At 36.0% G+C, this 13,941-nt stretch overlaps 1 protein-coding gene across 1 annotated transcript; it reads left to right on the top strand.

The window, feature by feature from the left end:
* Positions 1-5,133: 5,133 nt before the first annotated feature.
* On the top strand, positions 5,134-10,440 carry Smp_043070 (hypothetical protein; the record flags this gene model as incomplete). Its single annotated transcript, XM_018796871.1, has 6 exons — positions 5,134-5,397; positions 5,434-5,537; positions 5,573-5,736; positions 5,774-5,865; positions 8,312-8,439; positions 10,164-10,440. The coding sequence occupies 6 exons, from the start codon at positions 5,134-5,136 to the stop codon at positions 10,438-10,440; spliced, it is 1,029 nt and encodes a 342-aa protein (XP_018651969.1).
* Positions 10,441-13,941: the final 3,501 nt, after the last annotated feature.

Here is a 13,941-nt window from a genome sequence, read left to right as displayed (position 1 = left end):
TCCACAAACAATTACTAAACCGACTAGAATAAGTGCAGTCGAGCAACTAGACTATCACCCATTGGACATAACCAGATACATGTAACCCTACCGAAACAACAAGAAAAAGCAAGCTTGCGACAAAGATATTTGACTTTCTAATGGCTTACAGTATCCTTAACACTTCCGAACATCCCCTTGAACACCTAAATAAGCTTAGTCCCAATACAAACCTAAGGTGTAACACCCAGAAACTGGACACAAAATGTAGCAGAACGGACTGTAGACACAACTTCTACTGCTTAAGAGTTGTCAAATGCTGGAATTCTCTGCCGACTTAGCTAGTCTAAGCAACTTCTCAGGAGTCATTTATGAAGAAAATTTGACCCTCTAATATCGTTAATATACCTAGGTTCCTGCCGGGAGGTATTGCTGATCCACTGGTACTAGATACGGAAGCCCGTTAAGCGAAAGCTTTGAAGATACCACTAGTATTGTAGTTTGACAACTCCTTACCAATAACACCTATAATCGAATCGCGCCCACCCAGTTAAAATCAGAAGTCAGAGGCGAGGAGATCAGAAGATATATTTGATGGGTTATCAATATATCGGGAAGTGTCCGATCTAATATGGCTAATTACCGTAGGAGCTGTTTCCCACGCCGTTCTGTAACGTGATCTGGTACGGATGCATGACCGAGCGCCTTCAGCTAAACGAGTCCATTAAAACTAATGTGTCAGCATCCGATGTCGAACACTTACAGAGCTATTGATTTTGGGGAATTATTTACAGCTACAGCTTCTTCCATTCCATCCACAACCATTTGAACAACTTGTATATTAACAACGAACTTTCGGATGGTGCGCTACTAGGTAGGCACTGACTTATGCAACCATAATTCCTAGCACATTACGAATGATTGTTTTGCTTAATCGACAATGTCACCCTACTTATTATTTATTAATAATTAGGTTGTTGTTTCTGGAGGGAAAATGATCATGGAAACATTACAATTTTATGGTTTAGCTATGTTCATGTATAAACGGATGCTCACCAGCTCTATTATGTGGTTTAAATATGTAGCATATAAACTATATGTTTCTAGTTTCGATTCGAAGATTGTTTTAATCTGAGGTTTGTGTTATTGCTAATTGCCTTTTTTGCTTTAAGTAGCTAAAGTGCATTGCAAAAGACCACACATGTGTGGTCTTTTCTTATGTTCTCTTTTCCATCCCACCTCACACATACCTGTCTGCATGTTCGCTTAGAACACGAGTTACCCTCCGGATAGACGTAAACTCCTTCACAATATAAGTGGATTGGTATGGCTTTACCATGCTCTCCGTCATATAACTTAGGAATTCTGCAGTTTTATACGTGGATTCTCGCTGAAACTGGGACAATATCCAATATCGTTTTGTCGAACTAATATAACACGACTGGTCTCTTTAGGTTCTCGTTATGGTGCTAAAGGACGGTCTCAGCTGGGACAGCTAGGTGTTCGATAACATTCAGTAAGGGGATTCTAGCCACTCAAATGTATTAGTCGTAGTAGACTGAATAGTCTTTTGGAGGCTTGTATATTTTAAGTGTAAGTCACTGAACTTGTCCTAAAGCAATGAAGCTGCTGGGAATAGTAGCTATTACGTCACCAGGTAGTCGTCTGGTTGGTTGGATTTAAGACTAAAGTCTCAGTAAAGTTGAAAATAAATAATGCCAAGTAATTAAATACACAAATATCTAAATATAACCAACTAGACGAATATAACAAGCAACAAGATAGGGCAGGGCATGTCACTTATAAGAGATCAGAATATATCGTGAGGTGTGGTAAAGTTAGGATTAGTGAACACAATGATATCGTGCCTAGTGTATATATTTATTCAACTGCCATTCCAGACTAAAGACAACCTATGACTACGTACGTAGTTCTCTACGGGTTAACTTGTGGCTTGATAATGAGCTTTAGGAAGAAATAATTTATTCAGGTGATCTGTACTGCGATTATATCACCTCTCAAAGTTCTACAGCCTAAGGACAAATCCGGCTGGTGAAGCCGGTCCCCGTGCAATTTATTGCCTGATTCTGTAAACCACTTTGTTGCGCGTCTCCGTGCCTGTTCTAAGGAGGTGTTCGTATCCCTTTTTAGACGACTGGAAGGTCTATGGTTACGGACTACTACGAAAAACCACACTCATGGATCATGTGTTACTCTTAAAGTTGAGATTAATCTTAAGCGTTTACTTTGTCATTATAAGTTTATATTTGTCTTAGTTTCATTGGTTTCAACTTAGAGGCTTATTCAGGACATACCGGGAACGATTACAAAAGTAGATGACCTACCAGTCAAATTTGACGTAGAGCTTTAAAGATGTGAACATTTAAATCCCAACTCTAGGAATGATCCAGGGATGCTTTCTTGACTTCCTAGACTATTCGTATCCAAGTCTTCGAAGTTTGTCTTTAATTTTTACTATAGATCTAATACGGGTTTCATTTGAGCAGTGGACATACGTCTTCTGTAATTTGTTTTGTCTTTATCTCAATTACCACTCACGTGTCCATTTGAGTTCACTTCAAAAAACTAACTGTAATAAATAGGGACTAATAAGCGGACCCTAAGTTTGCTAATATAGCAGCGCTACTGTAATAACCGAAAGTAACTACTGTGGTCCGCAAGTTCGACCTAGTTTTAGTATGTACATGCTTCAGAAATCCTTGGCTCAGCCGCTATTCAGGCGGAAAGACAATGGTTAAAAGCCTTTACTTTGATCAATACCACGCTCCGTTTGTAGCTTCCCACTTATCGTGGGAGTTATGTTATCATTCTGTCTTTTTCAACTTATCATGATATGTTTAGAGATGCCCAGCTTATTAATAATTCGAGCTTGAGTAGCAGTGGGTTCTTAATGTAGTTTTAGCAGTAGTCAGTCGCAAACTAAGTAGCTTAAAGATAAATTTTCAGGCTGTAGCAGTGAATAAAATGGTCCCATTATTCCTTAGGATTTGTTTGTTCCCCCAAGATGATTAACCAATATATCTCACTCCAGCTTTCGATTTTCTCACTGGTTGACTTATAATATCTCACCTTATAGGCTGTCCAGCGAAAGGCTACGCTGGGCTAGAATGTCAATAAACCATTTTTAGTCGAGCATTTGCTTATTGTTTTCTCATAGTTTTTTCAAATTATTGGTCGGAAGAATATCAGTTAATACATAATTCTCATGTCCGAGAATATAAATATACACCTTAAGTTTATAAACAACATTCTTGATAACCTATACAACATAAAATATCTATTTTATTGATACAGAGAAAGCATAAAAATATTTTCTATGACCCCCCCCCCTGTCTGACTTATGGTGTTTCAATATTGACTTTTATTAACATATTAATAAAGAAAAAATGATTCACTGGGTTGTTTCTCTTATCAGCCTCATTTGGAGAGTTTCATTGTGTATAGTAAGTTTGCCACCCATGAAACCTTTGGAAAGGTACAAAGGGCTCTCTCAGTATTCCTCGATCATCACTACTTAAAACTAGTATCACCTTTATATCGAGGGTCGAGTGTACTGTTCAGTAGTTCGTTTTTTATACTATTTGACTGAAGTCTAGCCATTCAATATGGAGTTCTAAAAGAACACAGGTATTCGATTGTAATTGTTTTCAAAGCACTACTCATGTGCAGTGAAAATACGGAGTTTGTAATGTCAATGTTAGAATTATCAACGGGATCTTCACGGAGGTCACTGTAAAGTTCGTTGTGCATATCGATTATCGACTACATCCAACCACCATCTTACATATCGGCCTGACGCCTGTTCAAACGCACTATGTTGTTCAGAGTGAAAATCTCGAGAAAGTCCAAGGGTGACCACCAGGTCACCAAGTAGCACACATCATTGAGTGTGATCACCGCGTAACGAAGTTGTGTAAAAATATATAGGCTACCTAGGTTATACCATCATAATCTTTATTCATTTATAATGTGAGAGTTTTAGTACATTAAGGCATCGAAAATGCCTCACACAAAGTGAAATGATAATAATGCGAAGAAATAGAAAAAGGGAATGCCTTATCATTTAATAAATGGACGGGGATAGTTTTGTTAAAAGCTGCACTTCACTTGAAGCAGAATAAGTGTTAGCAATCATTGTTCGATGACCGCAGGTACACGATTTAAAGTCAACCACTGGTGAAGCTACATATACACAATTACCTCATAAACCATTGACTCTATATTCGACTGTAGTTTGTTGTTTGTCCATCCATACCTTTTTTCTGATGTGTTCGAAGGGTTTTGCAGTCTTCCTGATTTCCTGTCTTTAAACGTTTGAAACGCAAACTTATCTAAGCTAACCCATTGTTGGGAATAGTTGTGCTTCTGTCTATCTGTATGATTAAAGGCATTTTGTAACCTTTTCTTAAAGATGACTAAATAGCAATTTAAAAACGTATATCTGAGTTATCAACTCTCATTAACTAAGTTGCTTGGTATGATTATACTTATCTACATCTGCGGTTTGATTCGGTGCACCATGATATTTAGTATAAAATCTACAGTTATTTAGAAATCTAGTACTGAATTAAGCGCAATGCATATTTCAGACCCATCATCGTTTGATGGTTAAGAATTCCAGTATTATGGGCTTAAATGACCTTGAATTGCATAGAATGTTGAAGACGCCGAGGTCTACTAAATTATTTGAACAACTTTGTTCTAATCTGTTTGATCGTCTTACTGTAAAGGTTTCAAGGAATCCTAAATCATCAATACTAGTGAGTAGTCTGTCTTCAAATAATTACTGGTGATTGTGGTAATGGCCGACACAAAAAGCCATGAATTCAACATCTGACCTCCCATCTTGCTTATATTTCAATACAAATACAACCTGGTGGCAAATTCCAATGTCACCAATATCACCAATTCAATAACAACCTCGTCAATAACTTATCAGCCTTCAAAATTGTTGTTAAGCATACTCAACCATATTTTTCATTTCAAGGGGAAATCCACATATCTAAGTGTAGTGCTACCATACTTTAAATGTATTATTTGTGAACCCTGTATTTTTTCTGCTCATTAACGACATCTTAACGAGTGTTTGATGTATTCTTCATAGGATAATTATTGTTGTTGGATTTTATATAAATGGATCTTATAATGTGTTGTTTCTGTAGCTTTGAAATGGCGTACAGAGAAGTTCTCCGTTCTTCTTCTGAAGATGAATCTAGCAGCAATGATGACATTTGTTGGAAACGAAGAAAATCAGATATCCGAGCCTCACCAATGAAAGAGGACTTCAGTGTAAATATTCCAAAGGAACCATATAAAAAAAATCGTAACTGTGTTTGGGTAAATGTTATTAACGAATACAAGTTGGATGATGCTTTGTCAGTAGCTCATGTTCATGAAGTAAATCAAAACAACATAATCTAGCATTTACTGTAGAAATGTGACTCTAGCAGGGGTGTTGAAAGCTATTTGGTTAACACAGATACTGATGATGAACGGAAAACTACTGAAGTATGCACTCAACCAGAGTTGTCTACAAGGTTTGAAAATTCACATGTAAATTTATATTTTTCAGAATATTAAAAAAATCGAATCTCTCTATCAAGCAACGACTTGGACCACTTCTATGGGACCAGGAAGTATCTAGATCACATATTGATGTTACTTTCGACAGTCCACCCGATCTTGTTGCCGAAACTATCACTAATCTACTAAAAGAACCGAACGAGGATTTAATAAGTATGTTTTTATTTACACTATCACTGACTTTGTACAGAGCGAACTGTTGATATTCTGGGTGTTCAACGAGCTCTTGAATTTTACTACCTTACGGAAGATATCGAGAACAATGGAGGTCTCTATTTAATGGTAGGTTTCCACATAATAGCGCGTTTCTTCACCTCACTACATTTTAATGGTCACACCATATGTAAACCTATATTGCATTTGTGTGATGTAAATTATCCTGTTTTTATTAGTATGTCCAATTACGGTAGGATATTATTCTCCCCCACACTACTGACATTTAAGTGAATGTAGATTATCAATGAACTGTGATGAAACAATCTGTCCAGGTTTACTTGAGATATGAAGATTATTTAGCTGAGGAGTTCTACCAAAACTTACACATTTGTCTAGTCCTTAAAAAAGAAACTCAAATAATATGGTTTTGTTATAAATTCGTAATACATTTTTTTGGTTCTTTGTTAAAACTCAGTTGACAAATGAACTCCAGCTGACGATTGTATGTATAGAACCTCTGACCTTTTTGTATGAGATATATATTTAAAATTAAGCGATCATCAAGCATGTGTTGTACGTTACGTTTTCTCTCAGTTCAATGATTTAAAATAATGGTCAGTAATTCTTACTTTTTCCGACACTTTAATATACATAATTCATGATAAACTTGCTAAACAAAATAAACACTACCTAGTGCTTTCAATCAATAATTCTTTCATTTAGTATTTGTTTGTAATTTAATACAAAGGCTAAAGAAATCTCTTTGGAACAGAACTAGGAAAATAACTTGTCATCATCTCATTTCATTTCGAGTCTTCAACTAAATGTTAGTTTGTAGTAAAATTTTCCAAAATACATAGATACGTAGTTAATTTCTTCTTCAGCAAAGCGTTCTTTAAGCTGATAGTTCTAACATTTATATGAAATTTTTCTGACCATATAACTCATGAATAAACGACACTCCTAACTACTTTAAAGTTAATGAAATTCTATCCACTTATTTCTCATTGAATCCTGAAAGTCTTACATTTGTTCAGTTATTTCATATCATCAGAAGCACTTAGTCAGGTTGAATTAATCATTGTTTTGCAAACTCTACTCTTAGTTACATATTAGTTGCTATCTAATCACCTTGAATACTTGTAACTAGTATCAATCATCATTATATATAGATCCATGGAAGTATGACTATTTATTTATTTATTTATTTAATCACATAAACATTGGTACGAGGACGCACCAAACAGATATGCACCACAAATTCCATTTGTGTGAGGGTTGAGATACTGCCCGGGCGCCCAAACCGAAGCAGGTGGTTTTCTTAAGAGGCCAAACCCGGAACCTTTGACTTAGAGGTCTAATCTACAAGACGGTGGAACAATGCAATGAGATGCAATCCCATGGTAGCCGGCGACTAACAATAGATTCATACGCCATTTGTTTCCTTAGGATTCTGGAGCCCATGTGAACGGTTGGTTTAGGATAAGGGTTTTACAGCTCTCCTAGGTGGATCATCCATCTCCACTGACCCAGTTAAAGCACCGGACATTCGCTTTTCGTCCTCTCAATTTCTCGAAAATAACCTCCACCGCGTCAAGGAATTGAGTAGGGCTTCCCTGACAGTGACTGCATGCACGTGGCTATGTGGGAGAATTTCGAGAAGGAGAGCTGACTCTCCCCACTCTCGGTCCTACCTTCAGACCATGTATTCAGATGAGTCTAATTGATAGCTAGTAGTCAATAGCAAACCAAATCAACTGTGGTCATGCACGATCCACGCTAACCATCATAATAGTTTATAAAACTTCCAAATTTTTCCAAATCTGTATATCTACCAAAAGCTGTATCATTATACAAAACGCTACGTAGTTGAGAATACAATCATTTAAATCTCTGAAAACGATCGTCTTTAGTTTATGTTAAATTTAGACATATTTTCCCTTGTTTTTTATTGACTAGTGCAAATGTCAGAGTGATTGAGACAAAAACTAACGCTTGGTATCTTTTCAAGTTCTTTACGCTCGTCGATTTATTCTGACAATGGAAATATAGCGATGTATGCAATTTCGGTACTCTAGAGTTCCATAAAGTTTTCATGAGGACCACAAAACATGATGTTCAAAATGCGCTGCTAATGTTAAAGCAGCTGGTGTATTTTATAACCTTCAAGTATTGAAACTCATCCAAGTCACTTGTCCAAAGTTCCGTGTAAGTCACATTATTTATGAGGTCGATGGAATCTTATGTAGCAATCTTTAAAGCCGTTTGGTTGCTAATTGGAGCACTTCAAAAGATAGTTTAACTCTAATATACTACCTAAAAATCTTCACCCAGATCGCCCACTAAATATCAAGTCATATAACTTAATAAGGATACAGAGGATGCTTTAGCTACTAAAATGTTACAATTTACCCAGTTTATGTCTCTTGACCATACCAGAAGAACAAAATCCAAATTCTATACATTCCTTAATCAGTTGCATAATGAACTAAAAACTGATGTTTCATTTTGAAATTATATATTTATTCCTTCATAGCTTACTCTATCTTTGTTTTTCAATCGATTTCGTTAGGATGGGTCTCGGAGACGATCACCTGGTGGTGTTTATCTTAATCTAATCAAACATTCCTATTCAGTAAAGAAAGAAGAAAAGAAGTCGATCTTTCTGATTGATAGACAGATGAAGGATAAGTTGAAAAGGTATTTAAAATAAAAGTATTCAATCTGCGTAATTCAATGTTCACTTAAGTTGTAAGATATTCTTCTAGTCTATAACAGGTATTCTATGAAGCTGGAGATTTATTGAAGTATATAAATCTCAGAATTTTCAGTGAATATCTTCTGATTTTCAGTATGTTTTACAACAATTGAATCTACAATACTTCCCTAAAACTCGGGTAACGTGATAGTAAAAAATTCATAAAACATTCTTCGGTTATAAAAATGTATTTTTCACAGTAATCGGGAGCTGAAAGTAAAATTGTACCGCTGGGTATATTCGTATGAATTGGCTTTAACAGGACTGCAGAAACAATATCTCTTTTAGAAGGAAAAATGAGTAAGACTATAATTTATGGACGACCTTCGAGCGACGCTGAAGTGACCCTGAGAATGGATACCTACTGATTAGGACTAAATGAAGCTTAAAAACCAGTTAGAATTATGATTTAAAGTTGATGATTAGGGTTAAAAATTAGATTTGGGGTTTTCATCACGAACTGACATCAGCTATAATATCAAAACTTTATTTAGCCAAATGTATGTATGAGCTTCGCACCAAAATTCAAGACTTCTTATCTTATATCTGATTAGTTCGTCCGCAAATTATAGTCTCACCGAAAGATGTGGCCGAGGTCTATACTTAATACCACATTTCATTCGAGTCATAACGGAAAAGAGTACAGTACAGGATTAATCAGCTTTCTATCTTCGTCTTCTAGTCAGACATTGATGTAGTGGGAACCCAAAAATCCATAAGTCCTAATGTCTTGGCTGTTCTCCACATGCCGCTATCATTTGGTAAATAAAAGATCACCGATCCTACGGGGAATATAGACGAACTAATCAATAATCGTACTGGAAAAGACAATTATTCCCATAAATAATAATAATAATAGCCCTAGTGTGTTTTGAGAACCTTTTCTTTCTGTTTTTATAAAAGTAAGGTGACAAAATCTCTTATTTTGACAACAGTCGTCATTGTCAAGTGTCTAATCGCACCTATGGACAAAAAGTTCCCCTTACAATCGTGAGGCTTTCTAACCACAATGGAATTTATCTCTTTTTTGTTTTTCTCATCTCTATAAACACTGTCCAATCCCTTCCGTTTCCTCAGCTCTTAATTTTCAGAATAGTCTATTTATTCTCCTGGAATTTTCTTATTAATCTCATAATCATACAGTTAAAGAAATCTTAGTGTGGTAAAGGTTTTTTCTTGAGGTACGTAATTTGTTTTCTTTTCGTTTATTCCCTTTCATTGTGATTGTAATGGATGGTTCATTGTTCTATATTCGTTCATCGTCTAATTAATTGATCATTCAGCAAGTCAGTTGCCATATCATGTAGACACACTTCATGTTACAAATATTTCACTCAAAAATAACTACCATAGGAATATTTTTTGCCTTATGTTATGGGTTCTTTTATGTTCAAAATTCTTATTAATTCTTTATTTAATTAACCTAGGGAAATATTACCGTTTCACGTACATTATATTTTAGTTTCAACTTTATTCACGACAGGTTGATAACCTGAGGATTCGGACTGACTGTACATTAAGGAATTCTTCAATTTAATCCTTTTAGATGATCATAATCAGTTGCTCCGTTTGGTCTTATTTGTAATTCTGTAATTACTTATAAACTAAAAGAGTAAATATACTTGTTCGCTTTCTGTGAGTGACGAATTATTGTTGTTTTATGCAGAGCTCGCAGGAATTCTCGTCGTGTAAGAAAATATGAAGAGTCAGACATTGTATGCGAACTTCCAAGCAATCCGACGAAATCAGTCGATTCCAATTGTCCTTCTCCGTTAGATATACACAGTTCTCAAGAACCGGTTATTTTGGAAGGTGAAATTTCACAACCTCCTTCTCCTGTAATTACAATGGATACAACATGTGCAAGTCCGTGTAAAAAGTCACCCGAAGATTATGAAAGTATGGAAGAAGGTGAATTGCCTCCTAGCGATGATGATATCTAAATCTTTGTATAAAATCCTTTTTTTTAAGCAGATACGTTTTACTGTTTTTTATCACGATGAACATTAACTTCGAATCCTAAAATCTGTATAATAAGCGTTTTATCATGGGACATATTTTTTCATATAGAGAATTAAAATCACAGGTAAATATTTGGCAAAAACCTTTTTTCACACTAAGGTTCCCTAGAAAGAGAAATATGTTGAACATCAATTGGGAATCTTAATTGTTTAAGGATCCCCGTCATATTAAAAGACTAATATTAGAGCGAATAATATCCTTTTCGATAAATTCTCTTCAGGTTCTACAATTATGTGTCCAAATTAATAATCCGAAAAGTGGCCAGGTTTAGGGCAATATGTATCGTTTAAAGTTAAAGCATGTGAATTTGGGATTGTCAAACAAAATAGAATAAAATTGTTGACGTTTATATGACTCATGGAATATCAGAGTCCTGATAGTCACCATCTTACTCGCGTCCTGGATTCCACTGTTAGCCACTATCCATCTTTGCTTATAAAACTCGTGACTTAAGGTAATGTCGAGGTACGATGCACATATGCCAACAAAAAACTGATCGATCGCAGTCTCAAACAACTATGGGAACATATAAGCAAACAATACAAGGTGAGATGAGAATACTATTGGTTAATAGGTCCTGATGTTGGTCAGGGGAGGAGAAGTGGTTGAAGATATTTCTTATTCTGAATGACTACTGCTTCAGCCGTTTGAAGATCTTTCAGTTTGACAAGTCTTGACGAAAATTACTAACCCAATAAATAATTGGAAAGGATTGGTTTGTACTGGCATTATGACCAGTTTGCACTAAATGGGCCGGTATCGAGCTGTTCACTTTCTTCACCAGACCTTTGCTTAGCTTCGCTGGGAAGTGTTCGCAAGCATGAAAATGTAAATTCCTGGAACTCTAACCAATATAATTCGCTCCACAGGAGCAGTCGGGCTGATAAATACAGAATAAGGTTGTCATTCTAGGTAATTCATCTTTTAGCCTCAGCGTCACCATGAGGCGCGTAGAAAACACTAATCGTAGTTCTCCGGTGTCCAGTGACTTTCGGATTGTTATGTGTAATTTCTGAGTTAATAATTCGCTAGCCGCATCCCCTCTGGATTGTAGGCTCATGAACAGGGACTTTTTATTCACCGTTTGTATTTCGCTTATCCTCACCTTCATGCTTTAAATTTAAACGATGTATGCTGCCTTAAACCTGGCCACTTTTCGGATTATTAATTTGGACACATAATTGTAGACCCCGAAGGGAATATTCTTCGTTCAAATATTAGTATTTTAATTGGGGATTTATTATTTTTGCCGAAACATTCGTGACTTCGGTGTTTCATATTTGTACTTTAGTTTTAATGAATTTCACAACTTCGTTTATCTTCTTCGGCTACTAGAGTTCACGAAGAATAAAAACGGATTCTTTTGCATCGATCGAATCATGTTTGAGAACTTCAGATTGGCACTAGATTAGCAATTAGTCAGTAGAAAACAATCAGGTTCATCTTTGTCGATAGTGGTATGTAATTTTAAGTACTACTGGAATTCTGCCTCCTTGATCTCAGAAAATAGGCGTAAATCCCTAAAGTGAAAGGGGAATATTCAAACGTAGATCTAGCACAACTCTGGTATAAAAGGATTTTTACTTATTTAGATGGAAATTTCATCCAACGACTCCCAATAATTTCCTCTATTTCGATACTTCAGCTGACAAATGTTCAAAGAAGTCTATGACGTGAAAGTATCTCACTTCTTGGTCAGTTTTGGATTCGAATCTAGACCATAAAGTATTGCTTAGTGTAAGTTTTAGTGTTAGCCGCACTTCTAACTGTTAGACTCCAAGTTCGAATATTTACCTCATTCAGTTCATCTTGCATCGTTTGTAAATCACTTCTGAATCCCATGAGTTCAATCTTATGAGTAGATTTCATCAACACATAAATACGATGTACATGCGAAGAAGCATTTGCATATAGTGTTGATGCATAAAACGGGCCAAAGACGGTTCTTCCTACAGCACGATTAGTAATAAGCCTAGGCGTAGATGTAAGAAAATTGACTTTAGTTATGTGGTACTGATTCGTAAAAATCAACTTAGACCCACCTGGTGGTTGACTTCTGAATGTATTTTTATTTCAAAGTGTAGTACTATTCCCATCTTTTGATCACTAATCCGAGAAATCTAACCAAAGAAATGCATTAGGTATAAAGTGGACGACATGCAATTTAGAAAAGCATTGGTTAGGACGCCAGAAAGAAGGTGGTCAGATAATTGATCGTTTTTGTGTTTTTTCCACTGGTCGTAAGATAACAGAAGTGATATTTGTTGATATTTTGTCTTGGATAAGGTTCTTTGTTTCTGATCTGCGTTTAGGGATTACATAAGGTCATACTTCCAAAAACAGTGTAAGTACATCAATAAGTGGTTTTGAAATGTTTCACCCTACCTTTCTACAGGAAACCAATTGGATATCATCACCTGAGCTTGCATTGGATCTAGTGGTTTTGACGGCAGCGACGATACTGCTTAGGTTGAAGTTTATGCAACTCAGCCTGCTCTTCATAATCCAGTTAACATTAACATCTGAGATACATGACCCGGTGCAAGACGTTCTATGACTTATTTGAAACGAACCGCAAGTTCATGTTTCGATTCTGACAGGTTGTTAATCACTAGATATGGACGGATTAAACTTATTGGGCATTTGTCTTCACAGGAAAATTCCATCTGCAACAACAAGTATATTTTTTGACTGTAACTATTTATGATGTAGCATCTCATTGTAATATTGCCATTTTCGAGGGTTGAACTGAAGTGAGACAGAACTGGCTAGTTGGACTACCAGTTTCCCCCCAATCTTTGACAGTCATGTAGGACACTCCAAATGCCACAGACCTTTAAGAAGTTTATTTCTGCCCAATTGAAGGAAATATATTCAAGGATCTGGTAATTTATTGGCTTATGAAGCGATATAAGTACATTATGACTTCCGCTGCTTTGCAGGGTGAGGAAGTCTCAATGTGCTGTAGTTTTTCAGTTTACATGTCACACTTAGCAAGGAAATGGGATATCGCAAATAGATTGGATGAGTCGCTCTGAATCTTAATATCATTGTTCTCATTTTTCGTCGTTGAAGTAAGGAATAGCTACTTTCTTAAACCTGTAGTTTAGAACCGTATACCAATTGTGGTTTGGCAGTGAAGTGATCATTCGCGGATTGAGCGTTATGCTTGCGACAGTGGACTTTGACCTTAAAGCCTTAATGAGAACTATATTTTAACTGGAAGTTTACAGTAGCAGGATTTGGGTGAACTTTTAATGACCAATCAGTACAGATATAGATGCTGACTATAGTAATTTCTGCTTCTCAGTTATACTGTTAAATAACACAATTATATGAAATACCCCACTAGATCTGAGATATTCAGGTCAAGATAAGTGATAATGAAGTGTGCTATTTAGACTTACCACGAAGAAACTTCG

Source organism: Schistosoma mansoni, chromosome 4, assembly GCF_000237925.1.
Source record: "Schistosoma mansoni strain Puerto Rico chromosome 4, complete genome".
Lineage (NCBI taxonomy): Eukaryota > Metazoa > Platyhelminthes > Trematoda > Strigeidida > Schistosomatidae > Schistosoma > Schistosoma mansoni.
The sequence above is the reverse complement of the archived record's forward strand: the minus strand, read 5'-3'. Positions and strand labels throughout refer to the sequence as shown.